This window comes from Hyalella azteca, unplaced genomic scaffold, assembly GCF_000764305.2.
Source record: "Hyalella azteca isolate HAZT.00-mixed unplaced genomic scaffold, Hazt_2.0.2 contig3349, whole genome shotgun sequence".
Lineage (NCBI taxonomy): Eukaryota > Metazoa > Arthropoda > Malacostraca > Amphipoda > Hyalellidae > Hyalella > Hyalella azteca.
In genome coordinates, this window is record NW_025933600.1 from 429,615 (window position 1) to 451,466 (window position 21,852).

The 21,852-nt window shown below is 37.9% G+C and overlaps 2 protein-coding genes across 2 annotated transcripts in view; both read left to right on the forward strand.

Annotated features, from left to right (window-relative positions):
• Window positions 1-3,145, forward strand: part of LOC125177587 — a 52,820-nt gene extending 49,675 nt beyond the window's left edge. Inside the window, exons 23-24 of the mRNA XM_047879573.1 lie at window positions 1,047-1,200; window positions 3,108-3,145. Coding sequence (XP_047735529.1) covers window positions 1,047-1,200; window positions 3,108-3,145 — 192 coding nt within the window. The remainder of the gene's footprint in view (window positions 1-1,046; window positions 1,201-3,107) is intronic.
• Window positions 3,146-3,197: 52 nt separating this feature from the next.
• Window positions 3,198-21,458, forward strand: LOC108667775 (the record flags this gene model as incomplete). Its single annotated transcript, XM_018154839.2, has 12 exons — window positions 3,198-3,314; window positions 4,044-4,229; window positions 4,729-4,886; window positions 5,425-5,624; window positions 6,229-6,414; window positions 17,070-17,775; window positions 18,173-18,277; window positions 18,521-18,883; window positions 19,229-19,434; window positions 20,161-20,267; window positions 20,490-21,117; window positions 21,293-21,458. Coding segments are annotated over exons 1-12 (3,128 nt in total), but the record flags the coding sequence as incomplete, so codon positions are not given.
• Window positions 21,459-21,852: the final 394 nt, after the last annotated feature.

Sequence of the window (21,852 nt, forward strand, 5' to 3'; positions counted from 1 at the left end):
GAGCACATTCACACATAGCACTTGAGCACATTCACACATAGCACTTGAGCACATTCACACATAGCACTAGAGCACATTCACACATAGCACTTGAGCACATTCACACATAGCACTTGAGCACATCCACACATAGCACTTAAGCACATTCACACATAGCACTTGAGCACATCCACACATAGCACTTGAGATCCCTGAAATTTCACTAAGTAAATCTAATTAATTTCAACATACGAGTATATATTGATTGAGTTTAAAGCCTGTAATACTCGCACGTTCATATCTCTATTTATATTGAAGTATGAGGGTTTCTGATAATTCATATGAGGGATTATTCATAAAAAATATATTCTAAATTAGAGGCAAAATTAACCCCGAAAATTTTCTTCTAGTCGGTTGACCACTTGCTCTGTGTTGGCGAACAATAAACTTGATTCTGAGCATGCAGTATCCTGTTTCATACTCTCCCTAATTTCGGTGTACATTGACATCTTGTAATGCAGCATTAGCTAACGATCTTTACAGCTGGCTAGTGAGAACTTATATGAGTTAGAGGTGTATGAGAAAGACACTGTAACTTTTAACATATTCGGGTATTTGTCTAGCAGCCGACAATGACTTGACATGCACACGGGAAAAGAAAACACGGGGCATTCGCCATTTACTGTAAGAGTGGAAAGCTGTTATTAGTGATTTTCTCATTTTTTTCAGCGCTTAATTTTTACCTGTTAGCGTTTTCAATTGGAATTAATTGGATGCCCAAAAGGTATCGATTTCCAAGTTCATGATCACTTGACTAGCAGAGCGCAAGATTAAGTCTGTTAAGTCTATATATACCCTTCATCATACATATACATATACATATACATCACGCATTTAAACTTGATCACGCTATATAGTATAGAAGCGAATCCAACCTATATAAATATAACCTGTCTTTATGTCGGGAGATTTAAGTTAAAAATTTAATGATAAATATAAGACGTGAATTTTTTTATCGCTGAGAAAATATATGATTTGAAGACAGTTTAAATATAAGTTGTTGGTAGCGCTCTCTGAGCGGCTGTGGGGGCGGCGACGAGGACGCCAGCAGCTGGGCCGCCGTGGGCGACGGGGGCGACAGCTGCGTGGGCGACGATTTCCCTGACGCTGACGACCCGCTGGACGCCAGCATCGAGTTCAGATCTGACGTCAGCAGCGTCGGTACGTTGAATTTATTTTATTTTATTATTCCTTTATTTATATTATTACAGCATNTACTTGTAAATAGTACTCTCTGTGTTACTTGTACTTGTAAATAGTACTCTCTGTGTTACTTGTACTTGTAAATAGTACTCTCTGTGTTACTTGTACTTGTAAATAGTACTCTCTGTGTTACTTGTACTTGTAAATAGTACTCTCTGTGTTACTTGTACTTGTAAATAGTACTCTCTGTGTTACTTGTACTTGTAAATAGTACTCTCTGTGTTACTTGTACTTGTAAATAGTACTCTCTGTGTTACTTGTACTTGTAAATAGTACTCTCTGTGTTACTTGTACTTGTAAATAGTACTCTCTGTGTTACTTGTACTTGTAAATAGTACTCTCTGTGTTACTTGTACTTGTAAATAGTACTCTCTGTGTTACTTGTACTTGTAAATAGTACTCTCTGTGTTACTTGTACTTGTAAATAGTACTCTCTGTGTTACTTGTACTTGTAAATAGTACTCTCTGTGTTACTTGTACTTGTAAATAGTACTCTCTGTGTTACTTGTACTTGTAAATAGTACTCTCTGTGTTACTTGTACTTGTAAATAGTACTCTCTGTGTTACTTGTACTTGTAAATAGTACTCTCTGTGTTACTTGTACTTGTAAATAGTACTCTCTGTGTTACTTGTACTTGTAAATAGTACTCTCTGTGTTACTTGTACTTGTAAATAGTACTCTCTGTGTTACTTGTACTTGTAAATAGTACTCTCTGTGTTACTTGTACTTGTAAATAGTACTCTCTGTGTTACTTGTACTTGTAAATAGTACTCTCTGTGTTACTTGTACTTGTAAATAGTACTCTCTGTGTTACTTGTACTTGTAAATAGTACTCTCTGTGTTACTTGTACTTGTAAATAGTACTCTCTGTGTTACTTGTACTTGTAAATAGTACTCTCTGTGTTACTTGTACTTGTAAATAGTACTCTCTGTATTACTGTACTTGTAAATAATACTCTCGATCTGTATTACTTGTACTTGTAAATATTACTCTCGATCTGTATTACTTGTACTTGTAAATATTACTCTCGATCTGTATTACTTGTACTTGTAAATAGTACTCTCTGTATTACCTGTACTTGTAAATATTTACTATTTAGAGAAGCTTCACTGATTTCTCAGAGTGTTTTTTCGTAGCCGTGGGCCCATGTTTTGATAATTCTAAGTCTCTGAACAAAGTCAGAGTTTGGGGTCAATTTATCAATGTTTCGTCGAACAGGGTTGCAGACGCGTCTCAACTCTCCGACATTATAGCTTAATTCATGACCGTGCTGCCAAATCTAATAGTTTACTAACTCAGTTTATAAGAGCGCTTCATCAACGGGTTCAATCAACGCAACTTCGCACACATCAAATAACCTCACTGTTCCAGTTATCCCGGAAAATTCTGAAAATAACTAATCTTTTTTCATCTATAACAATATCATATCAATATCATATCATATCGTCTTGTTATCATTGGAATTGAGTTTTGTACCTATTATTTTGCTGAGAAGCTTTTTTAGCTTATATGGGTGTTTACCTGGAAGCCTTGCTATTTTATTTCACGTCTCTTTTTGTTTTTCATTGTAACGTGTGCTCCTGTGTGAATAAATAAATAAATCAATCAATCATATCAATATCATATAAATGCCATGGCAATATCATATCAATATCATATGAATGCCATATCAATACCATATAAATGCCATATCAAAATCATATCAATGTAATTAAATAGCAAACTATTGCTAGAAAAATTTCCAACGACTCCGCAAACAACTAAAACATTCAATCAATATTATTGTTTATTTTAAATATGTAAATCTATTTCACTAATCATAACAAGAAGTCGAGCCTGTGTAATACTCGTATTCTGCTGCAGCGTGGAGGAAAATTCCCAACGACTCCGCTAAGAACTAAAACATTCAATCAATATTATTGTTCATATTGAATATGTAAATGTATTCCACTGATGACAATAAGAAATAAAGCCTGTACAATACTCGTATTCTGCTGCAGTGTGGAGGAGGACCCAATAGACCTGCTGCCGGAGGAGCAGCGTCTGGCCATCACCAACACCACGCAGCAGGTCACCCGAAACTATATTAACTTAATGTATTTTTACGAAAAAAATTATTATCATTTTGAAAATGAATTATAAAATTTATTATTTTAATTAGTTTTTTATTTATTTATTATCGCGAAAAAAATTCGTTACGGGAAAAATATTTCATATAAATATGTGAAAAATATTTGAAACTGATAAATGTGATATAAAAAATATTTTAGATAAGTTCAAAAATGTGTGCAAGCATTTTTCTTTTAAATAATCTTGTTATTATTTTTTATCTTGAATTTAAATCTTGATTAAGAGTGCAGTTGTGGTCTGTGTATAAGCACTTTCCCTGAATATCCGTGAGCTGTATAATAATGTTTGTGATTAATGATAATAATACGTGCTAAGTAAATAATAAAGTGAATTATGTGTAATAATACGTAAATAATAAAGCGTATTGTGTGTAATAATACGTAAATAATACAGTTACTGTTCAAAATAATACGTTAATAATAAAGTGTATTGTGCGTAATAATACCTAATAATACGTAAATAATAAAGTTTATTGTGCATAATAAAAGTAATAATACGTAAATAATAATGTGTATTGTGCGTAATAATATGTAACAATACGTAAATAACAATGTGTGTTAAATGCGTAATAATACGTAAATAATAAAGTATACTGTACGTGCAGTTATCGTTCGTTTAAGTGAACTGTACATAATAATACGTAAATAATAAAGTACACTGTACGTGCAGTTGTCGTGGCTGGTCCTGGACGAGGTGTGTGCCATAGGACTGCAGGAGCTGCCCCTGACGGAGGCGACGGTGACGCGCGTAGTGCAGCACGTACGACGCTCCCAGCACTGCCCCAACGCTGCCCTCTCCCTCATACCGCTGGACTTTGTTACCGGCGGTACTACTGCCAGGGATGTCTTCATGCAGGTCTGCCTTCTGTCCAGTCACAAATTGACGTGTCTTTGACGTGTCTTCATGCAGGTCTGCCTTCTGTCCAGTCACAAATTGATGTGTCTTCATGCAGGTCTGCCTTCTGTCCTGTCACAAATTGACGTATTTTCATGCAGGTCTGCCTTCTGTCCTGTCACAAATTGACGTATTTTCATGCAGGTCTGCCTTCTATCCAGCCACAAATTTTCATGCTGGTGCGCCTTCTGTCCAGTCATTCACTAATATATATTCATGCTGGCGTGGCTTCCGTCATTTTAGTTTGAATTATCGCCGTTAAAATTGGAGGCGAGACTTTCGGGGTTTTAAGGCGAGACTTTTCGCTTTCCTGAGCCGGAGTTTGACCAGCTGAGCGTGTACCATGGCTCGTACAGACTACACAAGGGTCTATACAGATGCAGTATATATACAGATTATGTAGTCTATTATTATGCAGTCTGTATATATATACAGACTGAAGGGTATATTGCCTGGGCAGGAGTTTGACCAGCTGAGCGTGTACCAGGGCACGTACAGACTACACAAGCTCGGCCCCCACCACATTCTGGTGCTGGGCAACCGCCACCGCACCCGCCACCTCGCCTCCGTTGTGCCGCCGCTCGCTCCCCTCACCACATGCCCTCTCTCCTCCAATAAGTACGTAGCAGGTTATATAATTCATTCATGAATCTATTAGAATTATTTTTATTTTGCGTTAACTATTCTAGTGGTTATTAGTTTTCTAGTCATAATATCTACGACTATAAGAATTATTTTTAAATTGAATTTTTAATCTTTTCTTATCTTTCTTAGGTTTCTCGTCATAATGATTTCATTCTCAATCACAATTATATATGTCATTATCATAAATATTCATTAATTGGTGGTGATTCTTGAGCATATGGCTTCAAGAAAAATTTGATTTATATCAGCCATCGTTTGCGATGAATCATATTTTAGGAATTTTTTTTTGCTCTATTGCACTCTTTTATTTTTGTGGCTTGGACAACGCTCCCGCCTCTTACTTAATTCACCTTAAATAGTGAGCTAACCTGAATTAATATTCATATGACTATTGTATCATTGTTAAGAACTAAAGCATTTATATAATTATATAATTGATGCAGGTTGTAATTAATATTCCTATGACTGTTAGCACCTGGATAAGAACTAAAGCATATAATAATTGATGCAGGTTGTCCCCGCATGGCCCCGCTGTGATGCCGCACCCGAGCCCTGGCAACCTGCAAGACCTGCTCGCGTCCTGCCCCGACCCAGCCTTCCCCCTCGCCAAGTCCTTCACCACGAAGGCCAGAAGTCCTCCAGTCCTGCCAGGTCCTCACGAGGAGTCATCGCCCACCAAACTCCAGCGCAGGGTCTCCTTCCACACCGCCGGTGAGGGGGAGGCGAATAAAATAAATAATAATTCATGGCCACAAATCAGGGATTTTTTAGAATCGGTTCATTTTTAATTTCTTCATTTACTCGAGATTTAAATCACTTATATCGTCAGGCAATTTGCGTAGTTCTCACTCAAGTTTTCCGTCGGCGGCTGGAATGAAAAATTGTATTTGCTATCAACTAATGCAGTAACATGCGATATAGTTGCAGAAAATTTCATATTAATTTAGTGCATTTGATGGAATACATTAGGGCTTTTGTATCAGTGAAGTGAATCTTCACTTGTAGATTTCCTTAATCAGAAAGGACTTTGTGTGCACCTGTTCAGTCTTATAACATTGTTATAAGTAATAATTCAAGTGATAATTATTATACTATGACTGAACTATTAGATAAGCTTGTTAATTATTTTTTAGTGCAGCACTGACCTGTTTCATGTGATAATTATTATACTCTGACTGAACTATTAGACAAGCTTGTTAATTATCATTTAGGTGAAGCACTGACCTGACTGTTTCATCCATAATCATACAAGTTTGTTGATTATCTTTTTGTGAAGCACTGACGTGACTCATGCATAAGTTTGTTTGGTTGTCAGAGGCCGAGGAGAGCGTGGAGGACGTGGAGACAGGCAGCGCTGCTGTGGAGACAGGCAGCGCTGCTGTGGAGACAGGCAGCGCTGCTGTGGAGAAGCTCAAGTGGGCCAAGAGACGTGAGCGCAAGGAGAGGAGAGACTCGGAGCGCCGAGGCTCCATCTCCACCTCAGACTCTGAAGACCAGAACGGTGAGTACACTCCCGTAACTGTTTCCTCCTAACTAATTCCAGTCACAAGGTCAGGATTATTCCAACTATATTTGTAGCGTATTTTATCATTTACGGAAAATATGCCCTATACTATTGTGCTCGTCATGTCCGTCTGTCCGTGACTTCACGTTTTCGTCGACGACAAAATGCCCTCTCTGTCACTCACTGCAGTGAGAACTGAGTTATATGTTTAGCGCATTTTCTAATTTATGAAAAAAAGGCGCTATTGTGCTCGTCATGTCCGTCCGTCCGTCTGTCCGTGACTTCATGTTTTCGTCGACGAGAAAATGCGCTCTCTGTAACTCATTGCAGTGAGTACTGATCTAATTTTTTAAACATTTCATCTTTGCTCAAGGAGCTGAGTGGTAAATTAGATCAAGATTGAAGCAGCAACTGAGGGATCTAATCCAGTAACTTGGGCAAATTCTGGTCGAAATCGGCAAAGTGTCCAGGGCCTATACTTTCAAAAAAAGTTAAGAGATCGTAAGTTCATCAGCCAATCATGGACGGCCTTTCGAGCAAAATCATAGACAAGAAAATAGAGCGTAAGTACTTACGTTCACTTGGCGAGTTTTAAAAGTAGGGCCCCTGGTGGATAAGAATCGGCATCTGGTCACCATCGCTTAATCAAAGTTGACCCAATCCTATTATTATTAGAATATTATATTATATTAGAATATTATATTATAGAAGGTTGGTTTGGTTACGTGCTGGGCTAAAAATGAGTCTTACTCCAACTCCATCCATGAACAATGACGTCGTTGACTTTCATCTCCAGTATATAATTTATCTATCCAGTCAATACCAAGTTATTTAAAGATAGTTAAAGTTAGCTATCATCAACATACTAGTATTTAGTTTAATGGCATTCCGTGAACTATTTGATCGTTATCCAAGCGACCGTTTGGTGGTCTCTGAAGAAATGTATGAATAGGATATCTTCCGTTTCCCTAGTATGAGTTTCTAGCGTAGCAGACCCAGGCCATATATGAGCGCCGCCTTGCAGGTTCAAAAATCCCTGTTATTTGAATAGAGTTCATATTCTAGAATGTTAGAAAAAATGGTGAAAAAACGGTCCCACTGGCGTTCTAGTATATAGCCGCTCGCCCCGTGAAAATGAACTGTTTCGCCGTTTTTATCAGGATGTTTTACGGATTTCTAGTGTTAAATTAGAATTAAAACGGCGACGCGGTGTTTCTCTTCACGTGCCGACCGGCCACTGAAACGCCGGTTATACCGTTAACGGTAATTTTTCTAACAGTGTACTGCCTCGTTTGCTAACTGGCAGTCTGCAAACAACTTGAATTTTTGAACCTCGTAAAATCATTTTCATATTAAACAATCATCTTTTGATTTAAGTCTAACTGTAGGAGAGGACGGAGTGAAATACAAATACAATACAGTGAGACTCTTGAAAAATCGTCGTCATTTTAAATAAATACTCTCATCTTCGTCTTACATTAAAATTCTGTAAATATTGCCGGAAATGATTAATTTAGTCGCAGTTAGAAATTTTATTTTATTAGCGCAAGCGTTAGTTAAACTTAGGGTACATTCATTTGGATGAATTTAAAATGAAAAACAATGTAATTGTTTACAATATTGATACGCTGTAAAATTCAAATCAATTTAAGCACTGGAAGATAACTGATGCTTTCAAATATTGACGTTCTGAATTGAATTGAAATTGAAAATTGAATTGAATCTGAAATTGAAAAAAACGTTCTAGAATTCCAAATTTAGGCTGTGAATTTTTTAGTCATTGGTACTCGAATATTGACACTGTAAACCTTGGAGTTTCGAGTTTACATAATTAAAGTATTCGTAGTCTCTACCTATTAGAACGGTTTTCTAGTAAGCCTAGAAATAAAAAGAGGCTTAGATATAGCAAGAAATGGAACTGAAATGATAGGGTGATAATTAGATACTCATTACTCAACCATCATTACACAGTGTTTAGAGGACGAATTTGATTTTTCTAACATTTATTATGCAAATAAATTTTTAAAATGCTCGTCGTGTACGAAAGTGTGAAGCGAGAATAATTTTTTTAATTCACTATCCTACAATGTTTTTTTATGTGTAAAATTGCCCGATCAATTTGTTTTTCAGTATTTCCCAAATAAAAAAATTCCACAGTAGCGGCAAAGCCGTTTAAATTTGCAAGAAAAAAAAAGCTAAATTTCAGCACAATTTTTACTATAATACTAATTTTTCGAAAGGTAACCTATAAGTTATTAAGGCAATAATATTTACTTAAATATTAATTAATCAGTAACAAAATTTGGCTCAAATCGATTGATGCTATGAAGTTCTTCTAGCCTACCAGCCCTCCTACCCTCTTCCTTACACCTCGGTTACACAACTTACACAATTTAGTGGTTACACAACTTACACGATTACTCAACTAAAAAATGTTTCATTATAACTTAGAATTTAGATTATAATATTGTAAAAATGTTTTTCATAGAATTTTTGAACAAAACATAAACATTTCATTAAAACATTGATTTTTACAACTGAGGCATCAAAAAATTTGTCAATTCACAAAAGTTTGAATCGGACAATAGATCCAGCAGCACAATTTTTTCAATCATCTTCGAAAAGCAACTTTCCCTTTAAGTATTTTTTTTCAAACTGCATCAAACTCGTCAGATGAGCACAGACTCCGCTTACAAATTCAAGACGCCTGTAAATTACGGACGTTATGCCAAAGAAAAACATTCGATTAAAAGTGCTACCATTTGTGTTCAGTGGACACAGTTTACTGCCTGCCGGAGTCAATAACCTAGTCTTTTGAAAATTATTTAATTAATATTAACGAGAGTAAATAGCGCCTCGATACTCAGCTGTTGAAAGAAGTATTCGTATGTCTGATCTCAATTTGCGTCTCACATCTTCAACCATGATCTAATGTATAATATAATAGCATGAATTAACACAGTCTTAAATTCAAAAAATACTCGTGAAATCATTATGACTTTTAGCAAGAACCATATCGCTGAGCACTCATTCAGTGTCGATAATTTGAGATAGTGTCCGTGTCGTAAATTGTGTCGTAAACCCGCCATGATGTTCAGAATTCAGCACGGCACGCCACGCATATCCTGAATAAGATATCTAAGTTGTGGGTATTGGCGACATGGTCGAGGTAATCGTAGATTTCAGGCAGCGGTTGGAAATACATGTGCTTCATGGTGGGATGGTTGCCGGATGAGACGAGTTCTATCTTGCTCTGGCTGGGGCAGAAATGATTTGTTGGCGTCATCGCTAAGTCGTAGTCGAAATCAAAGCTGTCGATGAAGGCGGCTGTCTCCTCGACTGTTAATTTTTGTATGCACTGCCACAGTCTTAACATGATATACACAACGAAATTTCTTATGACTGATTTCAGGCATGATGAAAATATAGATTTATTATGTTCCGTTATTCTCAAATTAATTTTACGTTAAATACCAGACTGCCAATCTCTACGCAACTCGAAATATTTGTTAGCAAGTGTAACAATTTTAAAAGATTTTGCTTTAAAATACTAAATTAAGAGAAACAGTTATAATTGATGAATTTACGAATGTAATGACCGACGACGATTGAGAAAGTTACCTAGTATTGTTCAGTCAGCGATAAAATTGTAATTTACTTCTTGGATATATTTTTCAGAATCAAACCTGTTTCGATTGAGAATATTTTTCATCCTCGTTATGTGCAAAAATTTGAATGAACGTGCGAGCTGTTTTCATTAAATGTTTTTTTTTTGCGGTCAGGTCACTCTTGTTTTAAAAAACACTATCATATTTTATTCGAATTGGAAAATTGAAAATGCAAAATTTAACGGGTGCGCGTGGGTTAAAATTTCATTAAAAATTTAATATTCACCATCATCAGAAAACGGTGAAGGCTTCTTAGTTCCCTAGTCTATATTTTCTCAGGAGAACGTTGGACGGATTGGAAACTAATAAGTAGTCTATTAGAGAGTACCTTGAATTAAATGCTAATAATATTTTTCAAGACCATCAAAGTTTTTTTAACACAGTTTTACAGTTTTACAATTTACACGGAGGTTATTCAAAAGATTACGGAATTTTATAGTTTATAAAGTTTTCAGGTCTAAATTTTATACCCAAGTTTTGCGAAAAATCACAGTTTAACTTCCTTGGTCATTCTTAACATTGAGTTTTTACAGTGGCTCACGTGCCTTCATTATATGACTGGCGTTATATTTGTTGATTTTATTATTGGTTTTACTAAGACTGAAATATATCTTTATTTCCTGATCACATACCGACAAACAGTAACTTTCATGACTTTTAATGGAAAACCATGCTTCATTATACATCCACTTATCAATGAGCAAAATATTTTACATGTGTCCATTGACTTCACACTTACTTGTCGGTTAGGAGAAATAATTGCTGAGTCACTTGTACGTAGAAAGATTCAAGGCGTGATCCGAGACTTGAGTGGCACCAGCATGCCACTGTTCCAATATATACCCATGATATACATACCCCTGAACCGAAAAATTCTAGTTATTACTGCGTATTGGCTGTGCATAGACGATGTTTCGTTACGTTGTGTGTTTTCCTTTTCTGATTGGAAGTGCGGCCGTGACTGTTGAGTCTACCGAATCCTGTGTGTAGTCGTTCAAAGCAGCAAAATACTGTGATTGAACTACACCTTCTACGTTCAAGTTACTCACGCTGAACCTACGAGTTCCTAAAGAAACAAATGGTTAAGGTGATGTTTCCATTGCATTGGTAGGCGCATAGAACTGCTCTTCGTTTCCAATTATATAAACAAAGAATGGGTCTGAAACCGAATAATTCCTTGTTTTGATTTTAGCGTGACAAAAGTTCAAGTTCACGTATTCAAACAGGAGCTGAACTGTTTGTAGGTTTGCACAAATTCAATCAGGAGATGCCGATTGGAATTCGAGTAAACGAAGACGAGAGTGGCAGAGTCGCTTTGTCCTAGCCGGCCATCAATTATTGTTCAAGTTGTTTGTTGTTCAATTATTAATTGCGGCTGCAAAGCCTGCCTATATGCGAGTTAAGGTGATAAGATATACTGCGTCCTTCGCACGAATTAACTTATGGTTCAGTCCTATAAGACCTTAAAATTAGACGGTTTTACAGCCGTTGATCGGACGAGTTCTGAGAGCATTATTGCCATAATCCATGTTAGAAGTACATATGCCCTTACCTTGTCTCATTTCTGGCTTGATATGCTAACCAAATGCAGTTTCGAGACACTTTGATATTCTAAGTGAACGTTGTCTTTTGAATCATGGCTAAATGAATATAATGATTATAAAACTTTGTTATATTGTGAATAATTATTCCAATTATAGCAGGTTAACCCGGTGTTTACCTGGGAGCGACATATGATAAAAATTTTAGCTATTCGATCCTTCTCCTTTAATAAGAAATTGAGAATCAAATACAATGCTCAAACCATCATCCCGTAAATTAAATAGAAGAAAGAAGTCTCGTTGTACTTCCGTTGTTTAAATGCAGCTACCTTTTATCGATAAATTATATGAATTAAATCATATTTACCAGTTTCAAAATTTAATATATATTTTTGACCGAAGTCTTCCTATTAGTTCCGCAACGCCTCAAAATTCTACCACTATAAAGATTTTCAGGTTCATGCAATATCCCGACATGACAAGCATAGTGGCTATGCTTCTCATCGCTATTAATTATATATATAATTAATAGCGTTCGTAGCTTTTTAATAGCGACGCTATAAATATTTACAGCGCCAGGCTTCCAACACACTAACAAACCCATAAACTTTAACATACTATACTAATAATACTCTACAAATACTCAATACTAATACTCTACAAACAGGTAATATAAATGATTGAAGTGTCAAACTGTGTCCTACTGGCTAAAAAATATTACAATGTGACTTAAATTTAGTATTCGGCTGGATTTATTTTTTCGACACGCACAATTGAGGCTTAAAGACCCCGGATCATAGACACAACGCTGGAAACGGTTTGAGATGTACAACGCTAGAGCCAAATGCTATTATTGGAGAGTATAGGTGAGATATTGAATAATTAATCGTATAATTACTAATCAAGACAGATTTTTTTTTCTACCCGTGACCATGAATGACGGCGATGGGAGCGCATTTCCGAGATGCAAGCCATTAATACGTGCCGTTCGTATACGAATAAATAATAATATTATTTATGTTTGATATTAAAAGTAAAGGGTATATTGCTTACATGCAGTGATTAGAGCAGAAATACGAGTTCTCAGGAATTTAGCAAGTTATTCGGAACTTCATGCGTCGTTTAAATTTATGCTTTGGAGGAAAAATGTTCGTAAGCAGTCTGCAATTCAATGCAACTGAGTTTATTTTCTGTAACATGGAAAATTAGAATATGATGGCGGAATTTGTGCTTTTATAAACAAGTTTCATTGAAGAATGGACAAAAAAATCATAAATAATTTAATTGTAGATTTTTCAATATGTCAAATAATATTTTTCGTTGGCGATAGTAGATCGAAAATCAAGTTATAGAAAGCTATTTTCAACGTGTTAAGACGTTTCGAATTTATCAACATTCTATATCAAGTTGCAAGACGCGTTTAATAATGAAATTTGGATCGATTAATAATAATTTTAATTTATAAATTTATAATAATAAAATCGTGTTGAATCGTATTTACGTTTATCATGTACTTATTTCAGCCAAAATTTCTGTCTGTATTCAATGCTTCCTATAACTTGAAAGCGACTGTTTGTTACATGCGAAACGTCAATAATGATTTAAAATTACTTCCTTACACCTGCATTTTGGTCAACCAACGTCATCTGAAGAATATTGTTCGATCCAGAAAATTTAAATCGACGAATTCTCTGGTCATTACCTACCCGTAGTAGTATATATAAATATATATAACCCTCGAACAATTGATTAATCCAGATGAAACAGTATCTTGAAAATTCAAATAATTGTTGCGCTTTGTAATAACAGCATTTTTTTGCTCTAACACAAATTTCACAACGATTTTCAAAACCGTCGGCAAAGATAGGAATTCCACTCAAAAATCTGCTATATATCAGCAACTTTTTAATCCTCGTTATGAATTCAATTTGCCAATCCGCTGGTGGAATCAAATAGGCACGTTTTCGTCAGTGGAACAGTCGAGTATGTTTTGCGAACGCGTACAGCATAAATTTCATTGAAAGCTTTCGTCTTTTCTAAATCAAACAAGATGATGAAAACCGAATTTGCCCTCAGTCAGGAAAACATACCTTGAAGAAAAAAAATCGTTATTGTTCTTCAATTCCGCGCTTAATTAAATGCGATAGAGAAGTGTATGAATAAGAGTTTACGTGACTATACCCAAGGTCAATGTAAGCTCGTGCCGTTGTTTTGAAGGCGAAACCGATCGAGAAATGTGTGAGATTTTGTCCAACTTTTCATGTACTTCTTGTCCTTGAATGGAATGTGCAATTTATCATTCTACTAGTAATATTGAAATCATAACGGCACATTTCGCTACGGCAACCGGAACCTAATGCGGACATAGAGCTTCTAATTTACCCGGCCATAAGAACCTGGGGCGTCCGTGTGCCAGCGGCTGACAGGTCTTCGAATTTCGATAGGGATAGGCACGTTTTCGTCATGTGGAACAATCGAGTATGTTTTGCGAACGCGTACAGCATAAATTTCATTGAAAGCTTTCGTCTTTTCTAAATCAAACATGATGATGAAAACCGAATTTGCAATCAGTCAGGAAAACATACCTTGAAGAAAAAAACCGTTATTGTTCTTCAATTCCGCGCTTGATTAAATGCGATGGAGAAGTGTTTGAATAAGAGTTTACGTGACTACCCAAGGTCAATGTAAGCTCGTGCCGTTGTTTTGAAGGCGAAACCGATCGATAAATGCGTGAGATTTTGTCCAACTTTTCATGTACTTCTTGCCCTTGTGTTAATTATCACGACCAATTTTGGCGCGGCTAAAGTACGTATAAGTGCTATATATACGTCCGCTCGCTGCTCGGGCTGTGAGTAAGTGTCTTTATTTGGACAATGCAACCCATTTATTTTTCTGTGTGCACGCTTGGTTTTCGCGTGACAACGGCCATTGATCAACAAGTAGCTGTGAAAACCAGTGGAATGTGCAATTTATAATTCTATTAGTAATATTGAAATCATAACGGCACATATTATTTCAGTTTCAACTTTCAATAATGTTATGAATGATTTATAATATATAACTGTCTTAGTTTAGGACCATGGAACCTTTGAGTTCACCAGGATAACTATTAATAAAACACAACTATATTGAGTGGAAAATTAATTCTTTCTCATTCCGAGACGAGTGAGATCTGTATGCATAAATAAATTCAGTTCAGTATTTAAAAAACGATTTCAGTATATATATATATATGTCATGAATAAACGATCACGCTATCTATGTCAACGATGGTCGCGCTGGAAATGTTTAGATTTATAGACAAACACACCTTTGAGCTCATTGGAAATCTCGAACACTCAATATGAGAGAGAACATCCTTTAGAACAGCATGGATTTTCCCGAAAATGTCATCTTTCATCTTCAATATCAAGCATGAACTGAATTGCACGACAGTAATTTGCCAAACGTTCCCCTAGACCCGTTTTCATTGGTAATTTGCAAATATTTTTCATAAATTCACAAATGCGATATAATAAACTCATAAATTCCATGTCAACAAGTATCCTTGATACAATATCTTCAACATTTTAGTCATTAACTATCGAATATTTTATATGCGTTAATGCGCTTTAATCGACTTATTAGTTCCTTAGTTACGAATATTCTAGATGCAATACATAAGATAATTCTAATTTTGTAAAGAATATTTGGTGTAATTTTATTAACTTATTAGTTCTTCGGCAACGAAACTCTAGATGCTATGTTATGAAATTATCATTTCGCTGGAAAGAATTTTCTTGATGTGATTTTATCAACTTATTGGTTCCTAATAAAAATGATTCTAGATTCGATACCATAAATTTCTTAGTTCACTTTAAAGGAGTATTAAAAGTGTGAGTTGATAAGTTCAAAGTTCTTTGACAATGAATATTCTAACGTGATATTATTAACTGAAAGCCACAGCCAAATAAATTGTGGCATAGAGTATAACAAATCCTAAATTGCTGAGTAACAAACAATAATTTGTCTATAGGCCTAATACAATAATTTTTATAATCCCGTGACATCTCAAGTCCCCATAATCCATTACCCGAATGAGCAAACTTGACCAAATAAAAACAGAAACTGCAAAGTGTATCTCTCTTGGAATATGTTTTATATTTTAAAAATCTATTAGGCTTCAGTACTTCATCGAAATCAACGCTGAACACTTAATATTCTTCTGCACAAAAGTCGTTTTATGCAAGATAATTATTTGTGAACATTCTGAAATGTTTTGTCGAGAGAGTTCTAATTCCATGTTTGCAACAAGATTTTTAAGTAAATACCTGAAAAATAATTTTGGACTTATCAACACCAAAATTCAATTTACTAACATGGTTATTCAAAACTATTGGTGCCAACGACTGTCTTTTCTTTGCCTCTCGAGTCTTCTGATCCTATACCGTACGAGGACAGTTGTCTGTGATAGCCAGTCTGTCATTCTTGTATATGGAACAAAATTTAATGAAACACATGTGTCCATTCAGGGCCCAGCCCAGACGATGACGTGATGCGTAAATTGCATGCTTAGTGGGGCCCGTCGACGATCTCTAGAGGCTTCAGCATTTCAGCTCGGTTCATGCCTATGATCATACTGATTTTAGCTGTAATGAATTGACATGGCACGTCTTCTAGATGATCAACGGCAGCGTCTTCTGGCAATGGGCTGTCTTCTTCGCTGAAAGGCCAAATTTCCTGCGCGAATACGACTGGAACTATATCCTGGAACTCAATAACTCAATAATTCAATAACTCAATAACTCAATAACTCTAACTCTATAACTCAATAACTCAATAACTAAATAATCCAATAACTCAATAAGAAAAACATCCTGCGATCGAACGAATTTTTTTTTAGAATTTATTGTGAAGCGCCTTGTTAGCGCCTTTTTAGCGCCTTTTCTCATTTATGGAAAAAAGGCGCTATTGTGCTCGTCATGTCCGTACGTCTGTCTGTCTGTGACTTCTCGTTTTCGTCGATTTTGAGAAAATGCGCTCTCTGTCACTCACTTCAGTGAGTACAGTTACATTTTTTTAGATTTGTTAGCTTACCATTATATGACTGTTTGTTAAATTATCCTTACGTAATTTTTTCTGATACTAATTTTGTTAGCCAAATTTTTCTTACCTGTCTGATCGCACTTTCTGTCCGTGATATTTTGTTGTGGCAGGGATGAATGATTTTAGCACATGAGAGTAGCGTCTTTTCGAATTTACTGGATCAAGATGCCGCTCTATTCACTGGCCAATTACTCTTTTTCGCATTGTATCACTGGTCTCGCTCATTGGAAATATTAACTACGAAACAATATCATTTGTTATGAGTTTTCAAATTGCAAAAATACTGAAAGATGATTTGTAACGAGAATAAGAAGGTCGGAAGCCTTTTTTCCGTAATAAAGTTGGATTATTTCATCAGATGGATACCATCGTTCTTCGTACTCCCGTGAGACTTCACAACTGCGGGAAAAATCCCGCGAAAAAGAACGTAGCAAACACAGCAGAGAGCGCGCGTTTGCTGCTACGTCGTGCGTCAAGCCCAGCTGTGGCCCCACCGCGGTCGAGCCCATGGCTGCAGCAACAACTGGCTTCGTAACGGCCACTAGTGTGGGAACTAGGGTAACTGACATGGTCACTAACTCAGCGTTAGCCGATGTCACTAGTTCTGCAGGTTATTCATCTAATGTGCCTGTCACTACCACATCGATCGATGTCACAGCGACTTCACTAGGGGCAATGAGCATCAGCCATCCCGTCTCCAGCTGCGTGGATGGTCTAAACATGAACGCTATGCTAGCACACCCCGGGGTATTGCGTGGGCATGATGCCTCGTCAGGAAAAGAGTCTTCCGAGCTCGGAGACGTCGTGGACGGAGCGTCCATGTCTCGCCCCTGGGAGAGACAGGAGCTCGAGCCCGGCATGGTGATCACGTGTGGGGGCGTACAGCAGCAGGAGTTGTTCTTCACCCTCGAGGGCGAGGGAAGCGCCCAACGCGACTCTATCTCATCGTCAAGTCTTCCACCCGCTGCCTTGGATCGCGGCAAGAGGAAGGCGAAGTCACCCGTCAAAACTTCGCCAAAGAAGGAAGATGGCAGCGGCAAAATGCGGCATCCTCCGTTGCGTAGGTAATGCCGTAAACCTTTTTTATTTGATATTCTTGAATCAGGTCTTTTTTTGTCGTTATAAATGTTGTATTTCGAAGCTCGACAATTTTTTAGTAGAAAGTAATATTTTCAAACCAACATTTCTCTAAATGTATTATGCAATCGCCAAATGCTCTTATATATCCCATTCTCCGCTCACGTTCAGTAGCATTGCTAATTTTTGTCGACTTTGAACTTTTCAAATCGGTTCAATATATACAATTCAGAAACAAAGTCCGTCGCAACAAGGCAAAGCTAAGTATAATCGCTCAAAGATAAAAACGTTTAAATAAATTATTTTGTATTCGTCTTGAGCCTTTTACATATAAGAAGATGAGATCCAAATCACGGCGCATTATAGAACCTTGTTACTGAGCAGAACAAATGGCAGCGGCGCCACGGAGATGGCAGCGGCAGGCATGCCCGTGCCCAGAAGTGCCAGCTCAGACGAGTGTGCTGCGGGCGCCCGGGGCACCCAACCAGAGTACGACCAAGCGCTTCTTAATTTTGTACACAAATCGTTAAAAATCGTGTATGAGAAATGGTTATGTTTATCATTCTTGATAGTCTAACAAATGATCGGAAATTTCTCGTTAATCACGCTATTTCATTAGACTAATAATTTAAGTTTATTATTTGTACACTAGTTTTTATAATTCTTATCATATGATTTAAACTTAAATGAATTGTATTGAAATTAATGTTACCTCTATCTTAATTATTTCAGTGATACTCACTGCACGGTGTCACTGAGCCGGCGACGCCACTTCTCAGCCACGGCGCTAGACACGACAACGTCTACAACCGTGGCCGGGTGCACATCGGCTTCATCCGCCACTGTTTCTTCAGCCTCCACTGGGGCCACTTCATCCATAAGTGCATCAGCGGCTGCAGCTGGCCTGGCATCGGACGTATCATCGGTGCTGGAGTCCGGCCAGACCACCGACATCGGCTGCGAGGGCGACATCAGCGAGTCTGACGACTGCGCCGATTGGCTCCAAGAATTCGAAACCGCGCAGCCTTGCCTGCCAAAATTCTGGCTCATCCTGCATGTGGGCGAGCGAAACGTCACTGTTTATTTCCACTGCAGGTAATTAAAATGACGTAGGAAATTATTCTTATGAAGATATAACGACACATTCTTAAGATGTATCCATGAGAATGCTTAATAGATAATTATGAATAGCGTACGTCACAATAAACATGTTTTTTTAGGTGCTGCATTAAAGTTTCATGGTTTGCTTGTAGAATGCCTCGTATGTTCAAGTAATTTTCTACCTGACCACGTAGATTGCCGTGCGACGCATGCCCGTACAAGGCGGTGTTGGAAGATACGTCACAATAAACATGTTTTTTTAGGTGCTGCATTAAAGTTCCATGGTTTGCCTGTAGAATGCCTCGTATTTTTTGAGTAATTTTCTACCTAACCACATAGGTTGCCGTGCGACGCGTGCCAGTACAAGGCGGTGCTGGAAGATACGTTGTCGTTGATACGAGCTCTCGTACGGCACGTGAACCAGTCTCTGCTGCTGCACAGTCTTCACAAGACTCGCCTCTGTCACTCTCTCCTCACGCCGCCCTCCCCAGGGTCCTCCTGGGGCGACGCCTACATCGTCAATACCGAGGATGACATGCATAATGGTGCCTTATACAATAGAATAATATAGTATAGTATAGTATCTTCGGCATTAAAGAATAGGCCTGGATATAGGCCTGTTGCCGATTCTTGTACTTTTCTTGACTAGACTGGCCTTTTGATCAAATCTTTTCAACGGACGGTAGATTTAAAATCGCTTCTAGATATCAGATGTTCCGTAGGGTACGAGGCATTTTAAGACTAAAAATATGCTCCTGCATGGCCTTGTCTAGTCTGTTCTTGAACGCGTTCATACTCGGAGCGTCAACAATATCTTCAGGGAGGTGCCTTATAGAATAGAATAGAAGTGTCGGCACTGAAGAAATAGGCCCATGGCCTGTTACCGATTCTTGAATTTTTCGTGACTTGATTCACAAGGGATCCGGCCTTTTTCACGTTTTCGTCGACGAGAAAATGCGCTCTGTCACTCACTGCAGTGAGTAGGTACCTACTGAGTTATATTTTTGGCGCATTTTCTAATTTATGAAAAAAGGCGCTATTGTGCCCGTCATGTCCGTCCGCCCGTCTGTCCGTGGCTTCAAGTTTTCGTCGACGAGAAAATGTGCTCTCTGTCACTAACTGCAGTGAGTACTGAGTTATATTTTTTTGATGAGTTTGATGAGTTATATTTTTTTGATGAGTTTGATAAGTTATATTTTTTTGATGAGTTTGATGAGTTATATTTTTTTTTGATGAGTTTGATGAGTTAAATCTTGTTTACAATATGGCAGAGGCGACGGATGACAGCTACCACGAGGCTAGTCTCCGCAACGAGCCCGGGACGTTCAGGTGTCCTGTGGTGTGGGACACACGCTTCCTTCTGCACCCCAGACTCAAGGTAGGACCTGTCTCTTATACACATCTAGATGTGTATAAGAGACAGCTCTACGGCCCTGAGAGGACGACGTCTCCCTGCGACCCGCTCAAGACACACGGCGCTCAGCTTCTGTCTCTTATACACATCTAGATGTGTATAAGAGACAGCTACTACGCAGCTACCAACATCGCTGGAGCTACCATCACTAGTAACATAAGTGGCACCATCATCTCAAATGTTCAGAGTGGGGTCACTAAATATCCTTCAAAACCGACCACTAGTGCTGATCCCAACTCCCATTTAGTGACATCGAATGTCAGCGCCTCCTCTGCCATTATTGTTAGTCCCGCTGGAGCTATCAATGGTATCAGCGCGGTCCCCGCAAATGCTCCTCTCAATAACAACGCACAAAATTCTACTATGGTTTCTACTGTAATTGCTAATTCCACAGCGGCGGCTGATCTGATCGCATCAGCCCCTCAATCATTTTCGAGTGCCGTTGGCAGTGTTACTAGCGTGGCCTGGTCTGACATCGCCCGCTACGACCGTGAAGAAGTCTCTGGGGTCTCTCAGAGAAAGACGTTCAGAGATGATGACAATCCTTCTATGTTTACTTCAACCTCTGAGCATATTTCCACAACTTCAAATTCGGTGGCAAGTGTAACCGAGGCTCCGGTTACCGTCCACCCAGCGGCCACGTTACCGTCAAGTGTCGTCGCTGCTTCGTCCGCCTTTCATGGCGTTGACGGGAGACCGCGGATCAGTTCCGTAGGAGAGCGTGACGTCATCACGGAGGGAGTGACTGCTTCCCATTCTTCTTCTAAAGGATATGATTACATCGAGCTTACTGTGCATGGAATCGCCCAGCCTGGTGAGTGTTAGTGCTAGTATCGTGTTTAATGTCTTTATGTCCATAGTAAGCTGTCGTTTTTATGTCGCACCACATGTCCCTCTCTGTGTTGCTAATTTAAATCAAGAGCGTCTGCATATTGTCTCGCGTTTTTACTGAAATTTGCCAGAAGTTTACGTACGTGTTTTGTTCACAGGCCCGAACATCACAGAAGAGCTCGTATCTATGCTGCAGAAGCGTCTAGACGAGGCAGTTCTAGACGCTGTATGCGTCTTGCTTTGGAACAACCCGCAGTACAAGCTCCCCCCTGAAGACGTTCATTTCATACAACCTCCAAAGCAGCCACCACAACTAACTCTAAAGTTCGTTTTCTGTGCATCGTAAATGTTTCGAAGTTTATGGAATATATTTCTTGCTCTATTGGAACATTTTAATGTCTAACATGTTTATATTAGAAATTTCTCTTTCACAAAGCAGCAACCACAACTAACTTTAAAGTTCGTTTTCTGTGCATCGTAAATGTTTCGAAGTTTATGGTATATATTTTTTGCTCTATTGGATCATTTTTTTCATCAATTTTAACATGTTTTTGGTCCGTTAAACTCCCTGATTAAGTAATATTTTCAAATCTGATTGCCTCAAGTTAACGCAAATTTTAACGGTTCTGTTATGATTGCGCTCGTTACTACTGGGAGTTGTAAATCTTATCGTACTTTGGTTATGAATACAACATCTAATTTCTTATCTTATCGTACT